The sequence below is a fragment of the Leucoraja erinacea genome, chromosome 13, assembly GCF_028641065.1.
Source record: "Leucoraja erinacea ecotype New England chromosome 13, Leri_hhj_1, whole genome shotgun sequence".
Taxonomy (NCBI): Eukaryota; Metazoa; Chordata; class Chondrichthyes; order Rajiformes; family Rajidae; genus Leucoraja; species Leucoraja erinaceus.
In genome coordinates this window covers 45306468-45329627 of record NC_073389.1, presented here as the reverse complement: position 1 = coordinate 45329627, position 23160 = coordinate 45306468, and the positions used below count along the sequence as shown (strand labels likewise).

At 46.1% G+C, this 23160-nt stretch overlaps 1 protein-coding gene across 1 annotated transcript in view; it reads right to left on the bottom strand.

The window, feature by feature from the left end:
• Positions 1–23160, bottom strand: part of ripk4 (receptor-interacting serine-threonine kinase 4) — a 53868-nt gene that overhangs the window by 14888 nt on the left and 15820 nt on the right. Inside the window, exon 2 of the mRNA XM_055645116.1 lies at positions 334–625. Within this exon, the coding sequence (XP_055501091.1) occupies positions 334–625 (292 nt within the window). The remainder of the gene's footprint in view (positions 1–333; positions 626–23160) is intronic.

Here is a 23160-nt window from a genome sequence, read left to right as displayed (position 1 = left end):
TCTTCTCGGCACCTTTCCAGCTTGACAACCTCTTTCCAGGGACACGGTGACCAAAACTAAACTCAATGCAGGTCACCCAGAAAGAGCCAGCGAATGGCAAACAAAGGCATAAAAGCAATTGACAATAGACAATAGGTGCAGGAGTCAGCCTTTCGGCCCTTTGAGCCAGCACCGCCATTCAATGTGACCATGGCTGATCATCCACAATCAGTACCCCGTTCCTGCCTTCTCCCCATATCCCCTGACTCCGTTATCTTTAATAGCCCTATCAAGCTCTCTCTTGAAAGCAGAAGTGAACAAGCCAATCCGATCTGACAGGGTTTCCTCACTGACCTTGACATGGTGGTGTGCGTCCAGCAGTATGTTTGCAGGCTTCAAATCCAGGTGCAATAGAGGTGGGGACATACAGTGAAGGAAATTCATGCCCACCGCTGTCTCGTGAATGATACGGAAACGCAGTTCCCATGGTAATATTTCCGAGGCCAGCAATTTTTCCAGCGAACCGGTCTCCATGTACTCCATAACGAGCCCCACTGGATCCTTGCAGATCCCATACACTGGGAGAACATAGCGAAATTTTGCCAGTTCCATCTTCTTCGCTTCCTCCAGCAGTTCTGCATTCTCCCTACAAAAGCAGAGAAGAGAATAAAAAGCTACAGTTTTGCTCTCGAAGGGAGAAGGTTGAAACACGACACCGTAGAGACAAATTACCAGTTTTGGACAAAGCATGTAAATCTGTTTGGGTTCCGACAAAGAAGTCACCTATTTGTTTTCTCTAGAGATGCTGCCTGACCCACTGATTTTAGTTAAGTTGACAAATACAGTACGGAAACAGGCCCTTGGGCCCACTGAATCTGCACCGACCAACAATTCTGTACATTAGCAATATTCTACACCCTAGGGACAATTTACAATCTTTACCAAAGCCAATTAACCTACAAACCTATACGTCTTTGGAGTGCGGGAGGAAACTGGAGCACCCGGGGTAAACCCACAAGGCCGCGGGTAAACGTACAGACTCCGTACAGACAGCACCCATAGTCGGTATCAAACCCGAATCTCTGCCGCTGTAAGGCAGCAACTCTTCCGCTGCGCCACAGCGCCGCCCGTCCAGATTTACTCCAGCATTTGTGTCGATCTGCGATGTAAAATTCAAAGTTCCTAAACTAATGCAAACTAATTATTTTGTTTTAGCTGGTTTTGGTCAGTTTGGATTTAAGTGTAATTTAGGCAGTGCCATTCAATAGAGCATCCCACAGAATGTACTGACCCTAAGGATGGTGTGACCAAGATTGTCCAGAAGGTCAAGACAGGGAAGGATAGGTCTCAAACATTTTGATCTATTCGATGTGTTTAAGATGATGATGTGACTAAAGAAGGATAAATAAAGACAAACTAGTTCATCTGGTAAAACAAGGAAGAACAATAATACGATCGAGGCAAGACTTCAGGGGTGAGGTCAGATCACAGGAAGCATCTCTAGAGAAAGGAATAGGTGTCTTTTCAGGTCGGAACTCTTCTTCAGATTGAAAGTAGAGGGGAGGGGGAAACGGACTCCTACCCACCACCCCCACCCATCTCTACTTCAGTCTACAGAAGGGTTCCGACCCAAAATGTCGCCTATTCCTTTTCTCCAGAGATGCTGCCTGACCTGCTGATTTACTCCAGCATTTTGAGTCTATCTTCAGTATAAACCAGCAACTGCAGTTCCTCCCTACATGCAAGGTCAGATATCCTCTGTGGAGATAGGGTCCCGAGCTTCTCTTGCTCACTACAATTTTGCAACACACAAGGAGGTCATATGAACAATCAAGTCCAAATCAGCTCCCAACAGAGCAATTCCATATATCGTCTTCTTATTTCCCCAACTCCATGCAACCTCTTCCCTCTTTAATGCCTCTACCTCTTCAGCTGTTTGCTTACTGTAGGAGTTTAACCTACAGTAGCAAATCAAGTTACTTTGCAATGACTACATTAATAGATGTTAAGAAAATTGAGGGAATAATTTAATTCAAAAGGTGTTAACAGGGTCATGGTTGGAGGAAGGAACTGCAGATGCTGGTTTAAACTGAAGATAGACAAAAAGCTGGAGTAACTCAGCGGGACAGGCAGCATCTCTGGATGGAAGGAATGAGTGATGTTTCGAGTCGGGTCTGAAGAAGGGTCTCGACCCGAAACGTCATCCATTCCTTCTCTCCAGACATGCTGCCTGCCCTGCGGAGTTACTCCAGCTTTTTGCTTCGGTCTCCTCTTGTACTTCTCCGCCAAATTCCACAGCAAGGAACACGTTACTCTCTACCTTACTGTTCACCTTGGAACATAGAACTAAACATTCCGGCACTAAACGTTATTCCCTTTATCATCCATCATCCATCTGCACACTGTGGATGGCTCGATTGTAATCACGTATTGTCTTTCCCCTGACTGGTCAGCACGCAACAACACCAGTTGATGTTTCCACTAGTGGGAGAGTTTAGGACTAGAGGTCCTAGCTTCAGAATTAAAGGACATTCCTTTTGGAAGGAGATGAGGAGGAATTTCTTCAGTCCGAGAGTGGCGAATCTGTGGAATTCATTGCCACAGAAGGCTGTGAAGACCAAGTCAATGGATATTATTAAAGCAGAGACAGATAGATTCTTGATGAGTCAGGGGTTATGGAGAGACAGCAGGAGAATGGGGTTGGGAGGGATAGGTCAGCCATGAATGAATGGTGGAGTAGACCAGGTGGGCTGAATGGCCTAATTCTGCTCCTATCACCTTATGAAAAGCTTTTCACTGTATCACAGTACACATGACAAGAAACTAAACTCAAACTCAGAACAGTGCAGCACAGGAACAGGTCCTTTAGCCCACAATGCCCTTGCCAAATATGACACCAAGTTAAACTAATCTACGCCGTGGAGGGTCCATGTCAAAAGAATAGAAGCTGAACGGATTTACTGAGGTCAGTATTAGTTTGAACTTTGGATGGTGTAAATATTTCTTAGCGATGACATAAGTAAGCAGTGTCTCGCTGGGCAAGTATATTAAACCATGCAGAGCAGTGCATTTCCAATTCTACACTGGCCTATATGGGAATATTGACTGCTGAGTCACCACTGGCACTATTACCACAGTCAGAAGGGTCCCAACCCAAAACGTCACCTATCCAAGTTCTCCAGAGATGCTGCCTGACCTGCTGGGTTACTCCAGCACTTTGTCCTTCTTAGTAAACCAGCATCTGCAGTTCAGTTTTTTCAACGTTGTGTCTATTACCATTGATCATAGGGTTGACAAAAGCCAGAAAGATCCAAATGACTATCATGTCATCCCTACTGCTGCTCAGTTATATCTTAGGGAAGGTTACAATTGGACTTTGCCCATAATATCCATTTGGGATTGGAAACCAGGAATGGTTCTTGAGTGTAACATAATACGGAACGATTTGAAGCCATGGACATGTAAGGACCTGATCCAGTGGATGGAGAAACATCTGTGGAAATACAGAGCTGCTTAATCTCTCCCCGAAATACAAAGGGAGGGATTTGTTTTTGGTCGCCAGTGATAAATGTGTGGGAGATTATCAACCATTTACCTCTCTGTATTCAATTCCACGCAGCACAGGGGAGTAAATTCAAATAGATTACTACTTAACATAAAATAGAAATAAAAAGCACTGGATATATTCAGCGGGTTAGGCAGCAACGCCACATGGTTTTCAGCCGAAAACTATTTGGTTTAGTTTAGATAGACACTAAATGCTGGAGTAACTCAACGGGACAAGCAGCATCTCTGGAGAGAAGGAATGGGTGAAGTTTCGGGTTGAGATCCTTCTTCAGACTGACAAGATGATCAGGGGAGAGGAATATATGGAGATAAGGAAGTGTAAGAGGTCAAAAGAGATGTAGATCAAGGAAAATGTACAAAAGACCATTGTTAGCTGGGAGAAGGGTGAGCAAACACCTTCACCTTCCAGCAATGGTCTATATTACATTTTCCTTGATTTGCATCTAGTTTGATCTCTTATACTCCCTTATCTCTGTAACTCGCTCTCACCTGATGCTCAGTCTGAAGAAGGGTCTCGACCTGAAACGTCACCCATTCCTTTTCTCCAGAGATGCTGCCTGACCCGTTGAGTTACTCCACCATTGTGTGTTTATCTTCGGTGTAAACCAACATCTGCAGTTCCTTCCTACACCTCGAGTTTAGTTTACAGTTAAAGCATCGAAACAGGCCCTTTGCTCCACTGGGTACATGTTGACCATCGATCACCCGTTCACATTAGTTCTGTGTTATTTCACTTTCTCTTCCACTCTCTATGCATTAGGGGCAATTTCAAAGAGGCCAATTAGCCTACACACCAGGGGGTGCAGCAGCATCTATGGAGCGAAGGAAATAGGCAACATTTCGGGCCGACGTTTCGTTGCCTATTTCCTTCGCTCCATAGATGCTGCTGCACCCGCTGAGTTTCTCCAGCTTTTCTGTGTAACCTTCGATTCTCCAGCATCTGCAGTTCCCTCTTAAACACAGCCTACACACCAGCATGTATTTTGGGATGTGGCAGGATTGATTGTATGGAAAAGAATTTCACTGTGTTGTCACTTTACACACGTGACCATGAAAGCACATTGGACCATTGAAATCAGAGTACCGTAGGGAAACCACGCGGTCACAGGGAGGACGTGCAAACCCCACAGAGAGCACTCGGGGCCTGGGTTGAATCTGGATCTCTGGCGCTGTGAGGCAGCAGCTCTACCCACTGCACCACTGTGCCCCCCAATTCTTTGGCTTGGAACATTAACTTTGCTTCTCTTTCCACAGAAGCTGCCTGACTTGCTGTGTGTTACCAGCGCTTTTTTTAAATTTCAGATTTCCAGCATCTGCAGGTTATTTTTTTTTTAAATCTTCATTCATGGCCCTATTTGTGTGTTTAAAACCCACATTCCTCTCATAACAAAAAACGAGGAAATAAAACAACAAAACCAAAACCTTTGACTGAAGTAAAAAACAATGCAGGGAGACTTCCTGGAGACAGAGAGAGGAATGTAAAACCTTAAAGACATTGCTATCACATTCATCTAAAAGATAGCTACAAAATGTTGGAGTAACTCAGCAGGACAGGCAGCATTTCTGGATAGAAGGATTGGGTGACGTTTTGGGTTGAGACCCTTCTTCAGTCTGCTTCAGACCCTTCTACAGACTTCAAACTCATGACTGAAGAGGGGTCCCAACCTGAGGCGTCACCCATTGGAGGGCCGAATGGCCTAATTCTACTCCTATTCCTTATGACCATTCCTTCTCTCCAGAGAAACTGCAAGTCCCGCTGAGCTACTCCAGCTTTTTGTGTCTATCTCCGGTTTAAACCAGCATCCGCAGTTCCTTCCTACACATTAATCTAAAATATTGGTAGCAACTGCAGCTCAGGATCAAAGACAGAGTCTAATAAACTCCTTTCATCATTACTGGGTGTGTCAGCGTACGAAATCTGTACATCATCAGCATCTTGCACTCAAACCTGTTCAGCGAGATTAATCAAGCTATTCACTCCAAGAAATAAAAAGGGAATGTGGACAAAGTCATTGCCTACCTGCATGAACAGTGTGGTTTCCTGTAACTCGTACAATTTATAGTAATGAAAGTGCTACGTATCTATTACGAAAAATCAGGGCCTCCAACTCAGTCCTACTTCATCAATACTTCTGTTGCCTCTAAACAAGGTCCTTGAATAGTCTTCCTAATAAAATAAAAGGCAATCCAAAACTCTGCTAGCACGGTGGTACAGCTGTCAGAGTCGATGACTCACAGCGCCGGAGACCCAGGTTCAATCCCAACCTCGAGTGCTGTCTGTGTGGAGTTTGCACGTTCTCCTTGTGACCACCTGGTTTCCCTCCGGGTGCCTCCGGTTTACTCCCACACCCAAACGTCGTGCAGGTTTGTAGGTTAATTGGCCTCTGTAAAATTCCCCGTGATGTGCGGGGAGTGGAAGTGTAAATGGAATAACAAAGGACCAGGGTGAACGGGTGATCAATGATCGGCGCGGGCTCAGTGGCCAAATGGCCTGTCTCCATGCTATACATCTCCAAAAACTAAAACCACTCACGTCAAGTTTAGTTTAGTTTCACTTTAGTTCAGGTAACCAGTGTGGAAACAGGTCCTTTGGCCCACAGTCAAGGATTTCGAGGATGTAACTAGTAGCATGGATAGGGGACAACCAGTGGATGTGGTGTATCTGGACTTCCAGAAGGTTTTCGACAAGGTCCCACATAAGGGATTAGTATACAAACTTAAAGCACATGGCATTGGGGGTTCAGTATTGATGTGGATAGAGAACTGGCTGGCAAACAGGAAGCAAAGAGTAGGAGTAAACGGGACCTTTTCACAATGGCAGGCAGTGACTAGTGGGGTACCGCAAGGCTCAGTACTGGGACCCCAGCTATTTACAATATATATTAATGATCTGGATGAGGGAATTGAAGGCAATAGCTCCCAAGTTTGCGGATGACACTAAGCTGGGGGGCAGAGTTAGGTGCGAGGAGGATGCTAGGAGACTGCAAGGTGACTTGGATAGGCTGGGTGAGTGGGCAAATGTTTGGCAGATGCAGTATAATGTGGATAAATGTGAGGTTATCCATTTTGGTGGCAAAAACGGGAAAGCAGATTATTATCTAAACGGTGGCCGATTGGGAAAGGGGGAGATGCAGCGAGACCTGGGTGTCATGGTACACCAGTCATTGAAGGTAGGCATGCAGGTGCAGCAGGCAGTAAAGAAAGCGAATGGTATGTTGGCTTTCATAGCAAGAGGATTTGAGTATAGGAGCAGGGAGGTTCTACTGCAGTTGTACAGGGTCTTGGTGAGACCACACCTGGAGTATTGCGTGCAGTTTTGGTCTCCAAATCTGAGGAGGGACATTATTGCCATGGAGGGAGTGCAGAGAAGGTTCACCAGACTGATTCCTGGGATGTCAGGACTGTCTTATGAAGAAAGACTGGATAGACTTGGTTTATACTCTCTAGAATTTAGGAGATTGAGAGGGGATCTTATAGAAACTTACCAAATTCTTAAGGGGTTGGACAGGCTAGATGCAGGAAGATTGTTCCCGATGTTGGGGGAGTCCAGGACAAGGGGTCACAGCTTAAGGATAAGGGGGAAATCCTTTAAAACCGAGATGAGGAGAACTTTTTTCACACAGAGAGAGGTGACTCTCTGGAACTCTCTGCCACAGAGGGTAGTTGAGGCCAGTTCATTGGCTATATTTAAGAGGGAGTTAGATGTGGCCCTTGTGGCCAAGGGGATCAGAGGGAATGGAGAGCAGGCAGGTACGGGATGAGGAGTGGGATGATCAGCCATGATCATATTGAATGGCGGTGCAGGCTCGAAGGGCGGAATGTCCTGCACCTAATTTCTATGTTTCTAATTACCCATACACTAGTTCTATGCTCCACTTTCACATCCTACACACTGGGGCAATTTACAGAAATCAATGAACCCACAAACCTACATGTCTTTAGAATGTGGGAGGAAACAGTAGCACCCGGAGAAAACCCAGGGAACGTACAAACTCCACACAGAGAGCACCCATAGTCAGGGTCGAACTTGGATCTCTGGCACTGTGAGGCAGCAGGACTACCAGTTGCACCGTTGTGCCACCCCTATGTCCTCCACCCTCTTAACCCCCGAGCTTGCTGGAATACCTGGAGTACCTGCCCCAGTTAAGCAAAGCCGTGTTTGTAAACTCAACAATTTTCAAGTTAATCGACAGTTTTGCTCCTCCCCATTTCCACATCTTGTGAACTATCAGCAACTTCTCTAATCCTGCCCCCTTGATCATCCCACTAGCTCATTGCTCCGCAATTGGCAGCTGTGCCTTCTGAATTAACTCCCTAGACGTCACTACCCATAAAACCTACCCTATAGAAAAATATTTTGGTCATCTACTTTAGCCTGCAAATGGCATCATATGTTAGAGCATAGAAGAAAAAAATAACAGGTGCAGGAGTAGGCCATTCGGCCCTTTGAACCAGCACTGCCATTCAATATGATCATGGCTGATCATCTAAAATCAGTACCCCATTCCTGCTTTTCCCCCCATATCCCTGGATTCCTTCAACCCTACGAGCTAAATCTAACTCTCTCTTGAATCATACTACGGTGAATGGCTTTGGGACTTCATTAAAGGTATTAAAGGTGCTACCTAAATACCTGTTAGACCCATAGCGGGGGTAGGGCACGGTGGTAGAGTACTCGAGGTCATGGTTGAGGTGGTTTCAGCGGTACAGTTTTACAGCCGTACAAGGCCAGAAACCCATGTTCCATCACGACTCCAGGAGGTGTCTGGATGGACTTTCTACGTTTTCCCCATGAAGTGCGTGGGTTTTCTCCGGAAGCTCCAGTTTACTCCCGTTTCCTCCCGCACTCCAAAGACGTTCAGGTTTGTCAGCTAATTGGCTTGGTAAAATTGTAAATTGTCCCTAGTACGAGTGGGATATTGTCAGTGGGATTGCTGCTCAGCGCGGACATGGTGGGCAGAAAGGCCCGTTTCCACACTGTATCTCTAAACTAAACCCACAAATTTAGCCTGAAGAAGGGTCCCGATGTAAATTGCCACCTGCCCATCTTTTTCAGAGATGGTGCCTGGCCCATTGAGTTTTGTTTGACCCAGGACCCTTGTGTTATATGGAAAGTGACCAGAATTATATTTATTTTCAACAATTTTTAAATTGGTCAAAATTACACAATATCTCCGTTTCCAACACCTAAACCTTGGAAGGTAAAGCTATGATTTACCTTTCCCTTTTAATGCCAAAGGTGAAAACCTCAGCATATTAAGATAATATTATAGGAACATCCTTAGCTCATTTAATCCCTCGAGTTCATGGCTGATCAGATCACATATCTGGCTTTGTTGAATATTGCTCAAGATATTCTTGTCCTTGTTTTCATATTCTTCGGTGGCATTGCCCTTGCTAAACTCCAACCTTCCCCTCCAGATTATACCTGTTTTGGAAGGAAATCAGGGGATCTGCTTTTCCTTATGGCCGGGAGCCTTTAAATCTGCAATTCAACACTGCTGACTTCAACAGGGTACAGGCCCATAACTCAGCCCGAGCATGTCAAGCTGACGAGCCCATGGCACGCATTATGAATCAGAGCTGACTAACTTCCCCAGTGAGGTACATCAGATTACCAAGAATGCTTTTTGCTCGGCTTAGAATACATACAGTCACCAAGTTAATGAATAACATCCTTCTGAGGCCAACAACCTTTTATGTGTCTCCTCAACGGTGAATCACCAGGGTCAAAATAATTAACCAAATCTTAAATTGTTATGAATACAAGATGCATCTCTTCCTTGTTTTGATCTGTTAGCTGCATTAAGTGGATCCACTTACCAACTGGCCAGTGATCTTTTCAACACAGTTCCCTTGCGCATGAGAATGGACACCCCTCACAGAATGGACCACTTTCATGCTTCGCTTTGCAGTCAATTATTGTCACACAAATTCCAATCAAACATTTATTCTGGACGATAGACATAAAAAGCTGGAGTAACTCAACGGGTCAGATGGCATCTTTGGAGAAACGGCAAGGTGGCGTTTCGGCTCGAGACCCTTCTTCAGACTCTGGATGTACAAATTCTGGACGTGCGGGTATACTGATCATTCATAGGCAACCAGAAAGATTTATTCTTCAAATTTTCAAGAAGATTTATGTTGCATGGACTTGAGGGCCTGAGCTACAGGGAGAGGTTGCAAAGGCTTTATTCCTTGGAGCACAGGAGACTAAGAGGTGATCTTACAGAGGTGTATACAATCATGTGGGGATTTGATAGGGTGAATGCAGAGTCTTTTCCCCAGTTATGGGGAATCAGGAACCTGAGGACGTAAGTGTAAGGTGAGAGGGGAAAGATGTAATAGAAACCTGAGGGGCAAGTATTTCACTCAGAAAGTGGTGATTATGTGGAATGAGCTGCTAGAGGAGGTAGTTGAGGCAAGTATAACAACATTTAAAAGACACCTGAACAGGTACATTAATAGGAAAGGTTTAAAAGAGTATGGGCCAAATGCGGACAAGTTTAGATGGGGCATCTTGGTTGGCATGGATGAGTTGGGCTGAAGGGCCTGTTTCCGTGCTTTTTGACTATGGCCCTAAATTACATTTCAAAGTTGCAGAGGGCAAGGAGAGAAGTTCAATGTTTAGCTTGTTGGGCCTGGTGAGGAGCCTACAGGAGTGCTGAGGAGAACACATCACAAGGAATGACCTGACAGGCTGCCTGGGGCCGTGGAGACAGAGCCACTTGGAGTTGTTTATTAAAAGATCATGATTTAAAATGAAGGCAGGCAGCCTCAATTTTTAAACAGCAGCTCACTTTCTGATAGCATATAGGAACCCTTTGCCCTGCCTCTGTTCAAACTGGAAGTGGGTGTGTTTGTGTCCTTTAGTTTGGTTCAGAGATACAGCGCGGTAACAGGCCCTTCAGCCCATCGAGTCCGCGCCGACCAGCGATCCCCGCACACTAACACTACCCTACACATACACACTAGGGACAATTTATATTTACAGAATATCAATTAACCTACAAACCTGTACGTCTTTAGAGTGTGGGAGGAAAGCGAGGTTCTCGGAGAAAACCCACGCAGGTCATGGGGAGAACGTACAAACTTCGTACAGACAGCGCCTGTAGTCGGGATCGAACCAGGGTCTCCGGTGCTGAAAGCGCTGTAAGGCAGCAACTCTACCGCTGTGCCACCTTGCCATCCTAGTCCTATTTCAGACTAGAACCTTAACCCACCACTTTTGGGAGTCAGGTATCCCCGCCCAAACCCTAATCTTTGTCAACAGACATGTGGAAACAGGATCGCCTCAGTAAGAAAAGAATTAATCCCTGAACAAACATCACCAGATGGTGGCCCCGCCATTATCCCTCCATTTATGGGGTTTCCCAAATGTACGATTGGGCAGCTATGTTTTTGTCAACGCAATAAGTGCTTTGAGACTTGCTAAGACTTGCGAAAGACAGGTGACAAATGCAATTTATCTTTAAATGACATAGAATTTGGAAGCATTTCAATTCGTACAAATACTGACAGCATTAAGCTGTACTCAAGAAAACAAAAAATGCAAAGATACATATTTTAATATTTAAAAATATATATATGTTAGTATGGAGTTGTTGAAAATTATTTGACACAATACTAACACTTTGTTGGGGAAGTCCAGAACAAGGGGTCACAGTTTAAGGATAAGGGGGAAATCTTTTAGGACCAAGATGAGAAAATCATTTTTTATGGAATCTGTGGAATTCTCTGCCACAGAAGATAGTTGAGGCCAGTTCATTGGCGATATTTAAGAGGGAGTTAGATGTGGCCCTTGTGGCGAAAGGGATCAGGGGGGAATGGAGAGAAGGCAGGTATGGGATACTGAGTTGGATGATCAGCCATGATCATATTGAATGGCGGTGCAGGCTCGAAGGGCCGAATGGCCTACTCCTGCACCTAATTTCTATGTTTCTATGTTTTGGTCATTTGAGTTAAGGATCAACTGATTTGTGCCATGGTTTGGAGCCAGAGTTAAATGCATTCCAACCTATGGAATCCTGAGAGGAATAGATCGGGTAGATGCCCAAAGTAGGGGAAACGAGGACCAAAGGACATAGGTTCAAGATGAAGGGGAAAAGATTTAATAAGAATCTGAGGGGTAACCTTTTCCCACAGAGGGTGGTGGGTGTATGGAACAAACTGTCAGAGGAGGTAGTTGAGGCAGGGACTATCCCAACGTTTAAGAAACATTTAGACAGGTACATGGATTGGACATGTTTGGACCAAATGTGGGCAGGTGGGACTAGGGTAGCTGGGACATGTTGGCCGGTGTGGGCAAGCTGGGCCGAAGGGGCAGTTTCCACACTGTATCACTCTATGACCCCATATAATGTGGAAGGTGAGAAGCAGTACAGCCACTAACCATCTAGTCAACCCCACCCTATTCATCTAACAACCATTGCCCAAAGCTCCTGCTCGAGATGGGTGTCTACCCACCGTTCCAGTGACTATCCTTGTTTAGTTTATTAGCAGATGTACAGAGGTAGTGAAGAGCTTTTGTTTGCATGCTATCCAGTCATAGTAAAGACTATACATGATTACAATCAACCCATCTTCAGAATGCAGATACCAGATAAAGGGTGCAACATTTAATGGAAGATAAAGTCCAATAAAGCCTGATTAAACATCGCTCAAAGGTCTCTCATGAGGTAATGGGAGGTTAGGACCGCTCTCTAGCTGGTGAGAGCTGGGAAGAAACTGTCCCTGAAGGTGTGCGTTTTCATACTTCTGTACCTCGTGCCTGTTGGGAGAGGGGAGAAGAGGGAGTTACCGGGGTGAGGCTGGTCCTTGATTATGCTGGTGGCCTTGCCGAGGCAGCGTGAAGTGTAGATGGAGTCAATGGATGGGAGGATGTTTGGCATGGTGATCTGGGCTACATGCACAACTCTCTGCAGTTTCTTGCAGTCTTGGATGGAGCTGTTCGCAAACCTGGTTGCGATGCATCCCGATAAAATGCTTTCTGTGGCGCATCTGTAGACGTTGAGCTGGTGCTTGCATTCATCTCCCATAGCCTCTCTACTGGCTGCCTTGAATATCCCGAGGTGAAGAGGACTCAGGCAGGTGTCTAGGCCCTGGGCAAGGCACACCAACACCTCGACTTCACTGAGGAAATTCGGCACGTCTCCAATGACTGACAAATGTTTAGAGAGAAGCCATAGAAACACACTGCCGGGCTACATCACTGCTTGGTTTGGGAACATGTCTACCCCAATACGGACATGGGACTTTGTCTCTGGAACTGGTCCACCATACTGCTGAGAAATAAATTCTGCACTCTGTATCTTTCCCTTTGCTCCACCTATTGTACTCAAGTTTGGCTTGATTGTATTTATGCCCAGTTTAGTTTTAGAGAGACAGCGCAGAAACAGGCCCTTCGGTCCACCGAGTCCGCACCGACCAGAGATCACCCCGCACATCAACGCTATCCGACACACACTGGGGACAATTTACACATACACCAAGCCTATTAACCTACACATCTGCGTGGTGGCACAGTGGTAGAGTTGCTGCCTTACAGCACCAGAGACCCAGGTTCAACATTGCAAATTCCTTCCACATTCCAAAGACTTGCTAGTCTGTGGCCTAAATGGCTTTTGAGAAATTGTAAATCATTCTCTCTACAGGTGAGGAAGTAGTTGTTCTCAAGGGGCAGTAACCGCGTACCTGCCAACCTCAAAATACGCTGTTCGATCCACTGCCAGTCATAGCGAGTGGCATTGTGCGGTACATAGACTCTTAACCGCAAGCGCATGGACTGTATAACGCACAATATCAGCATCATGCAACTCAGCGGGTCAGGCAGCATCTCTGGAGAAAAGGCTTGGGTGACGTTTTGGGTCGGCAGCCGTCTTCCGACTGAAAGTAGAGGGGAGGGAACTGGAGGTAAGAAATGGGGTCCCACACAGAGGTCTAGAAATACCACCCTGAGCCAATCCAGCTCTGAATCCCCCAGATATGCTGCTGTTTTGATCAAGGTTTTGGTCACAAGTTGTCTCTGCATGGCTCTATTAGATTCTGCCCGGTCATATTCTACTAGGGTGGCACAGTGGTGCAGCGGTAGAGACCTGGGTTCGATTCCGACTACGGAGTTTGTACGTTCTCCCCGCGACCCAAATGGGTTTTCTCCGAGATCTTCGGTTTCCTCCCACACTCCAAAGACATACAGGTTTGTAGGTTAAGTCAAGTCAAGTCAAGTTTATTTGTCACATACACATACGAGATGTGCAGTGAAATGAAAAATGGCAATGCTCGCGGACTTTGTGCAAAAAGACAAACAAACAAACAACCAAACAAACTACAAACAGAATGTAACAGAATCACATATTCTTTTTCATATTAAATATTGTGCGCAGAAGGAAAAAGGGAAAAAAACAGCTATTTTAAAAAAAAAAGCAGTAGTGGTACAGTAAAGTACAAATGTACATTGTCCCTAGTGCGTGTAGGATAGCATTAATGTGCGGGGATTGCGCTGTAACTCTCAAACTAAAACATTCCTGAAAAGTGCTTCATTGCATATTGTTACATGAAAGCCACTGCCAGCTGCAACAAAAACATTGACTCTTCTCAAACAGGGCAGACTGCAGCAAACCCTCGATCGCCCGTAAGCTGGTGTTGCACAAACACCTTCCCATTACAAAAGAACACCGGCTACACGCATTCCGCCCACGCACGACTGTTGCCACGGGCAGGTCAGGAGTGTTGCAGAATCTGATGCAACCGCTTCTAAATAACAAGCTAATACGGCGATCAACAATAGTCACGCACACTCGGGTGCATTTCCTGCCCCAACTTGCCCACTCTATCATTCATTCCCCATTAAAGGCTGGCGGCTGCTCCTTGACTCAGCATGGGTGGGGCACCAGCTCACCACAACCAGGGACTTGGTGACGAGGTGGGATGTACTCATGGTATTACTCCATGCTGGTCCATTCCCCACCACACCTTTGTCCCCCATCTCCAGAACCATCTGCCTCTTGATCTGGAGGTCCAAGCTCCAAGTATCCATGGGGACACACATCAAAGTTGGGGGAAGAGTTTCCATTGAGGGAAGAGGGTGTCAGGGGTTTTGGGGAGAAGTCTGGAGAATGGGGTTAGGAGGGAGAGATAGATCTGCCATGATTGAATGGCCGAGTAGACTTGATGGGCCGAATGGCTTAATTCTGCTTCTATTACTTATGACCTTATGACATTTAATCTGTGCTTGCGAGATACAACGGGGGTAACAAGCCCTTCGGCCCTCCGAGTCTTTGACGACCAATGATCACCCTGTACACTAGCACTATGCTTGATACATGCTGGGAACAATTTACAATGTTTACCAAAGCCAATTAACCTACAAATCTGCAAGTCAGAAAACCCACGTGGTCACAGGGAGAACATACACACTCCGTACAGACAGTACCCATAATCAGGATCGAACCCGGGACTCTGGCGCTGTAAGGCAGCAACTCTACCGCTGCTCCACTGTGCCACCCCTGTTGCTCGAATCTTCATGGTGATCTTTGAGCATGTGTGTGTCTCCATTCCAGGATTGCATACAACCCTGCTATTCAAAAGGAACATCTTGCTGTGCTTTGAGAATCTACTTGTCACACACTCTAAAACAAAGTCCTGGGTTTGACCAGTCTCACCACATCCTGGGAAGCTGGACAATACCTCCTGACCTGTCCAAAGTGAGGGCATTCAAAGAGATGAATCCCTTCAACACGAAGCCATCAGGTAACAGTCAGTCCAAGTCCTACTAAGAACCCTTAGGAGAGAGGGTAAACCCACTTGCCTTTCTCCCAACCAGGTGGTCATTGCCGTGTTGTAAAGCATCTCATTGCTAAAACTGTTGAACAGGTAAAAGGATAACACTGCCCTGTCCGTGAGAGGTACTGACCTCCCCACCTTCAAAGGGATCCTTAAGAGGAGCTGTCTCAGAAATGCAGCCAGCATCATCAAGGATCCACACCAGCCTGGCCACACTCCCATCTAACTCCTGCTATCAGGAAGAATGTATACTGTGATAGACACAAAACGCTGGCGTAACTCAGTGGGTCAGGCAGCATCTCTGGGGAAAAGGGATTGGTACAATCTGAAGAAGGGTGTCGACACGAAACATCGCATATTCCTTTTCGCCAGAGATATTGCCGGATCCGCTGTTACTCCAGCTTTTTGTGTCTATTTTCGGTTTAAACCAGCATTTCATTCCATCACAGAATGTATACTGCAATGTACAGGTTCAGGAATAGCTTCTTCCTAACAATCATCAGACTACTTAACACTTTGAACCCCAACTAAACTCCACATTACCACCTGTCTGGGTTGGACAAGGGACTTTGGCCGTAAATTTGACTTTGCACAAAATTGTGTTTTTTTTTAAATTATTGAACTTTTTTCTTGTTTACTTTTGATATTATCTATTTAGTACAGGTGCACAACCTTTTATCCGGTGTTCCGGAAACCGAAAAACTCCGAAAACCGGCCATTTTTTCCAGATGTCATCTGCGCACCAAAGCTCGCGTTTGGCGCCAAACGTGACCCGAAACGACCCACGGTCAACCCAGGTGTGTACTACTGTAGCGGCTGCCTCCTCCCCGGAGACCGGGAGACGATTAAACATCTGTAAATCATTGCTTAAATGTTAGTCAGTTAGTTTGGAGGGCTTTTATGTGAAGGGGTAAACTTTAATTCTTAGTCCCCTACCTGGTCGGAGAGGCGGGGAGCGGTCAATGCCTTACCGGGTCGCCGTGCAGTAAGCTCCGCAGCGCTGTGGCCGGTGGGGCTGCGGGCGGCGCCGGTTGTAACTCCGACCCCGGCAACTCTACCCCTGGCTGCGAGGCGCTCCAAATCCAGCGCGGCCCGCGGCCGGACGCCCCAGCTCCGCGAACGTTGGGAGTCGGCTGCGTCGCAGCGCTGGGACACCAGCGGGGAGCGTGTAATGCCTTACCGGGTCGCCATGCGGCAAGCTCCGGAGCGCTGTGGCCGCCGACCCAACATTCGCGGAGCGTCGCTGGATTTGGAGCCGCGCAGCCAGGGGTAGAGTTGCCGGGGTCGGAGCTCCAACCGGCGCCGCCCGCGGACGGAGCCCCCAGCTCCGCGAGGTTTGGAGTCGCCGACCAGGTAGGGGACTGAGAATTAAAGTTTCCCCCTTCACCCCTACTCCACCACCACATAAAATCCCTCCAAACGAACTGACTAACATTTATGCAATGATTCTCCCGGTCTCCGGGGAGGAGGCAGCTGCTCCAGACTTTTCAAGCCGCCCGCGCTACCTACCTAATCTACGCTAAAAATCTTCCATTCGGAAATCCGAAAATGTCCGAAATCCGACAAGTGTCTGGTCCCAAGGCTTTCGGATAAAAGGTTGTGCACCTGTATTGCGTTTACAAAACCAGTTGCACTGCTGCTGAAAGAAAGAATTTCATTGTTCCCTTTTGGTACATTTGACAATTAAACACTGCTGACTTGACTTGTGCTTTAGCAATACAGCATGGAAACAGGCCCTTCAGCCCACAGAGTCCAGGCTGACCAGCAATCACACGTACATTATTTCTTGTCGCACACACTAGGGGACAATTTACAGAAAGTCATGTAGACTCTTGTCTAGGATGTAGCATGGACTGTGCCAAGTATATTCTGCACTCTGTATCTGCACCCTTTGACTAACTGTACAGAACGTTTTTCCTTCTATTATTTATTATGTAAAATAATATGTGTGTTATGATTGTGTTTATAATTTGTTTGGTTGTTTTGTTGTTCCGCGAGCATTGCCACTTTCATTTCACTGCACATCTCGTATGTGTATGTGACAAATAAACTTGACTTGACTTGACTTGCTCTATCTATTATAGTTGAGATTGACTTGATTGTATTTATGTACAGTATTATTCGATCTGTTTTTGATAGTTTGCAAATCAAAGCTTTTCGCTGTGCTAGACCTGCACATAAAACTAACCCTAACGATCGGCCCTCTCCGTGCATTCTTCCCACACTCTCAGCCTCACACTGCCGACTGCCCTGAAGGCTGAGAGAGGGTAGAAGCCAGGGCAGTCTGTTGGTCAGGGGCAAACACTGACCAGGACAGTGGGGATTACTCCTCTGCTTTTGCCAAGTAGTGGCAAGGGATTTACTTAGCAATCTTTTGAAGAAAACAGAAATGGGCATCCTCTCAGTGGCTTATTGGAGTAACAGGTTGAGATTTTTCTACTTGAATCGGGCGTGAGATCTGAATTTACAACCTACCACTCTAAAGCCATACCTTTGTTTTTTTAATGTGTAGGAAGGAACTGCAGATGCTGGTTTAAACCGAAGATAGACACAACAAGCTGGAGTAATTCAGCGGGGCAGGCAGCATCTCAGGAGAGAAGGAATGGGTAACGCTTCAGGTTGAGACCCTTCTCCCCAGAAATGCTGCCTGTCCCGCTGAGTTACTCGAGCTTTTTGTGTCCATCTTTGTTTTTAAACTGTTCACAGCAGTCATTGGCAGGCCCAGCATTTATTACTTCTGTTTTAGTTTAGTTTAGAGGTACAGTGGAACCAGCAATTGGGGGAAACAGACCCTTTGGTCCACCGAGTCTGTGCCGACCAGCGATCCCAGCACATTAACACTATCCGACACACTAGGGACAATTTACAATTTACCAAAGCCAATTAACCTACAAACCTGCACGTCTTTGGAGTGTGTGAGGAAACTGAAGCTCCCGGAGAAAACCCACGCAGGTCACGGGGAGAACGTAAAAAAATTCCGGACAGACAAGCCCCCGTAGTCAGGAACGAGCCCGGGTCTCAACGTTGTAAGGCAGCAACTCTACTGCTGCACCACTGTGGAGCCCGGTCCTTGAAAACGTGTCCTTGAAAAGCTGATACTGTAACCATCATCATGAACCTGTGATGGACAAATATTTGCAGTGTGCTGCTACATTGGAGTGCTAAGATTGTGAGACCGCGTGATATTTTCCTAAGCCGGGGATGCGTGAGCGTGGGTGTTACGAGGCCAGAGTCTATGCTGATTTTTCTTGGAGGTGAAGGTTGCAACTTTGAGAGGTTCTGTCATAGAGCACTTAGTGAGTAGGTGCCATATCTCTCCAGAGATTAATAGTTCAGTTACAGTCATAGTCTCACAGCGCGGAAACGGGCCCTTTGACCCAACTTTGCCACACCGGCCAACATGTCCCACCTACACTAGTCCCACCTGCCAGCGTTTGCCCCATATCCCACTAAACCTGTCCTATACATGAACTAAATGTTTCTTAAACGTTGCAATCATACCTGCCTCAACGACCTCTTCCAGCAGCTCGTTCCATACACCTACCACCCTTTGTGTGAAAAAGTTACCCCTCGGGATCATATTAAATCTCCCCCCTCACCTTAAGATTATATCCACTGGTTCTCGAATCGCCTACGCTGGGCAAGAGAATCTGTGCATCTACCCAATCCATTCCTCATGATTTTGTACACCTCTATAAGATCACCACTCATCCTACCTACGCTGCAAGGAATAGAGTCCTAGGCTGCTCAACCTCTCGCTATAGTTCAGGCCCTCGAGTCCTGGCAACCTCCTCGTAAATCTTCTCTGCACCCTTTCCAGTCTTGGTAAGGATTATGTGAAGAGGCACAAAAGACTGTAGATGTTGGAACCCAGAGCAAATAATAAACTGCTGGAAGACCTCAGGCAGTCACGTATTATTGGGCGATGGACCTCTTCTTTCCACATATAGTCATGGTGACCAGGCTGAACAACAGACTGACTTTCCCTCACGCCTGCCCATTCACCCACTGAGGTCATCAGCACATTCGAGTCATCGTTTGCCGTCAGTAGATTTTCAATAACTCCTTCACAATTCACTCACATGAAATATGGCATTACAAGTCTGACTATTAGAGCTGCTGCCTCACAGCACCACAGACTCTGGCTCAATCCTGACCTCTTTGTGGAGTCTGTACGTTCTCCAGGTGGCTTGGTGCTTCTGCCTGGTGCATCTACCACATCCCAAAGACGTGCAGGTTTGTAGGTTAATTGGCCTCTGCAAACTTCCCCTAGTGTGTAGGGAGTTGATGCAAATGTGGGATAAGATAGAACTAGTTTGAACAGGTGATTGATGGTCATAGTGAACTCAGTGGGTCAAAGGGCATGTTTCCATTCCGTATCTTTCAATCAAAGTATAATCAAAATCATGGACAAAATTAACACCCTACTGACATTTCAGCTTAAGCATTCCATCCCTCCTCTTTTTTGGTGTACACCATTGTTGAGGCGTGCATCTTCCACACAATATACTGCAACAACTCGTTAATATATTTTTGGTGTTGCCTCTAAAAGCCACTATTCCCTCTGCCTAGATTACATCAAATGCACTGCTCCATAACAGTGTTCACCAAAGTGAATAGGTGCGCATGCATTTTAGGCAAAAATGAGATGTTGACTTAATGTCCACCTTTTTACAAACCGTATGTCAACAATCACAGTTTAGATGCACTGCCAGGGATGGCCATGTGGAGAATACAACAAAGCAGCATTGCCTGCAGGAAAGGAAGACACACAAGGCTGGAGTAACTCTGCAGGACAGGCAGCATCTCTGGAGAGTAGCTCTTTTAGAAAGGAGGTGAGGTGGAACTCCTTTAGTCAGAGGGTAGTTAATCTGTGGAATTCATTGACCAAGTCAGTGGATATTTTTAAGGCAGAGTTAGACGAATTCTTGATTAGAATGGGTGTCAAGGGTTAAGGGGAGAAGGCATGATAATGGGATTAGGAGGTAGAGATCAGCCATGATTGAATGGCGGAGTAGATTTGATGGGCCAAATGGTCCTAGTCCTACTGTATAACTTGTGAACTTGGAAATTCCATCATGCCAAACTCAAATACAATAGAGCAAAGGGGAAAATACACAGTGCAGAATATAGCTCTCAGCATTGTAGTGTGTCAGTTCCATAGACTAAGTCCAATATCCGCAATTTGAAAGTGATGAGTAGGAAGGAACTGCAGATGCTGGTCTACGCCGAATATAGACACAAACTGCAGGAATAACTCAGCGGAACAGGCAGCATCTCTGGCTTGAAGGAATGGGTGGTGTTTCAGTTCAAGACTCTTCTTTAGATGAACCGGACAGGACTTATGGAGGGACCGTTTATGTTCCTGATAACTGAGGGGAAGAAGCTGTTCCCGAGTCTGGTGATGCTTCTCTACCAGCCTCATCTTTCACTGCTCGAAGAAAAGGGGATCCGAAGATCAGGTTACCAAACCCAACACACCTAAGACCAAATGTATGCTGGAGATTGATACTACCTACATATGTATGTTGGAGATTTATGCCCCTGTCCCACTTAGGAAACCTGAACGGAAACCTCTGGAGACTTTGTGCCCCACCCAAGGTTTCCGTGCAGTTCCTGGAGGTTGCAGGTGGTTGCCGGAGGTTGCAGGTAGTGGAAGCGGGTAGGGAGACTGACAAAAACCTCCGGGAACCGCACGGAAACTTTGGGTGGGGTGCAAATTCTCCAGAGGTTTCCGTTCAGGTTTCCTAAGTGGGACAGGGGCATTAGACACCAAAGAAGAAGGATTTTGTCACGTTGCCCATTTCCTTCGCTCCACAGATGCTGCTGCACCCGCTGAGTTTCTCCAGCAATTTTGTGTACCTAGGAGCATTAGAATACAGCTTCCAGGCACTGCAAAAAAACCCCAATGATGTCTCCACAAAATAATCCTCCAAATCTACTGGAAGGAAAACCACTTCCATGCCAACTTCCCCGTCAGCTCCATTGGGCAAAAAAAAATATTGTTCTCATTCCCATCACCTGGTGCCCAAAATACAAGAGGAGACTGACTGAGATAAACATACAAGGATGTGCTTAAAGTCTCTTTGAACGAGTGCAACGTTTCCATCGACAGCAGCATGGCAGAGTGGAAAAGTTGTTGCCTTACAGCGCCAGAGACCCAGGTACAATCATGACCACGGGTGCTGTCTGTTCGGAGTTTGTACGTTCTCCCTGGGACTGCGTGGGTTTTCTCCGGGTGCTTCGGTTCCCTCCCACACTCCAAAGACAAACAAGTTTGTAGGTTAGGTACACAAAAATGCTGGAGAAACTCAGCGGGTGCAGCAGCATCTATGGAGTGAAGGAAATAGGCAACGTTTCGGCCCGACACGTTGCCCATTTCCTTCGCACCATAGATGCTGCTGCACCCGCTGAGTTTCGCCAGCATTTTTGTGTACCTTCAATTTTCCAGCATCTGCAGTTCCTTCTTAAACAAAAAGTTTGTAGGTTAAATTGGCCAGTAAAAAGTGTGAAATTGCCCCTGGTGTGTAGGATAGTGTGAGTGTATCGGGATCGCTGGTCAGGGCGGGCTCAGTGGGCCGAAGGGCCTGTTTCTGTGGCTGTATCTCTAAAGTCTAAAATAAAGAGTGGAACTCGAGAGTTTGCAAACAGAGGAACAGGAATGTTGATGCACTTCCTTCCTTGCTGCTATTTTAACTTGGATGCAAATCGGGGTTTTTGATTTCACCGATAACCCCAATTCAAGTGAAAGTCAATGGAAATACACATGTTAATTTTATGTTAATTTCCAAGGGTCAAGACTCGAATGTTAACTGTCACATGTCTACGGAACAATGAAATTCATACCAGACAGGCTCGTAAACACAATAACATAATGACTGGACTTTACTGGCTTTATCTTGCACTAAACTGTATTCACATTTTTCCCTTTTTATCATGTATCTGTACACTGTGGACAGCTTGATTGTAATCGTGTATTGTCTTGCTGCTGACTGGTTAGTAGGCAACAAAAGCTTTTCAGTATACCTCGGTACACGTGACAATAAACTAAATTGTCATGCATTTTATCTGTGAAGAGCATGGATAGGTGACGTTTCAGGTTGGGACCCTTCTTCACACCCCAAGTCTGAAGTGCCGTAAGTAAATAGAAGCAGATGAGGCCAGTCAGCACCTCAAGCCTACCCTGCCATTCAATGTGATTTTAGGAAATCTCACTCATGGTTCAATCCCTCTTCATAAATTGGTTATAGGAGTTGAATTTGGCCATTCCACCCATTAAGTGATGGATAGATGGATTCTTGATTAGTACGTGTGTCAGGGATTATGGGGAAGAGGCAGGAGAATGTGGTTAGGAGGGAGAGATCGATCAGCCATGATTAAATGGCGGAGTAGACTTGATGGGCCAAATGGCCTAATTCTACACCTAATCCTGTGACCTTATGAGTGTACTCAAAGTGTACCAGGGGATATGGGGAGAAGGCAGGAACGGGGTACTGATTGGGGATGATCAGCCATGATCACATTGAATGGTGGTGCTGGCTCGAAGGGCCAAATGGCCCACTCCTGCACCTATTGTCTATTGTCATGTCCGCTCTGGATTATACATGTTTCAGTTAGATCTCTCCTCAATATTCCAAACTCCAAAGAACATACATTAACTTCGCTTTACAAGCCTCTTATCCCAGAAATTGACCTGGTAAGACTACTTTGGCCTGTCACTAACACCAGTATATCTTTACTTAAACATGGTGGCCAAACCTGTGCTGAAATACTCCAGGTCTATGCTAAAAGTACCTATGCGTAAACGTAACCCTCTTAAAATAAAGGACAATA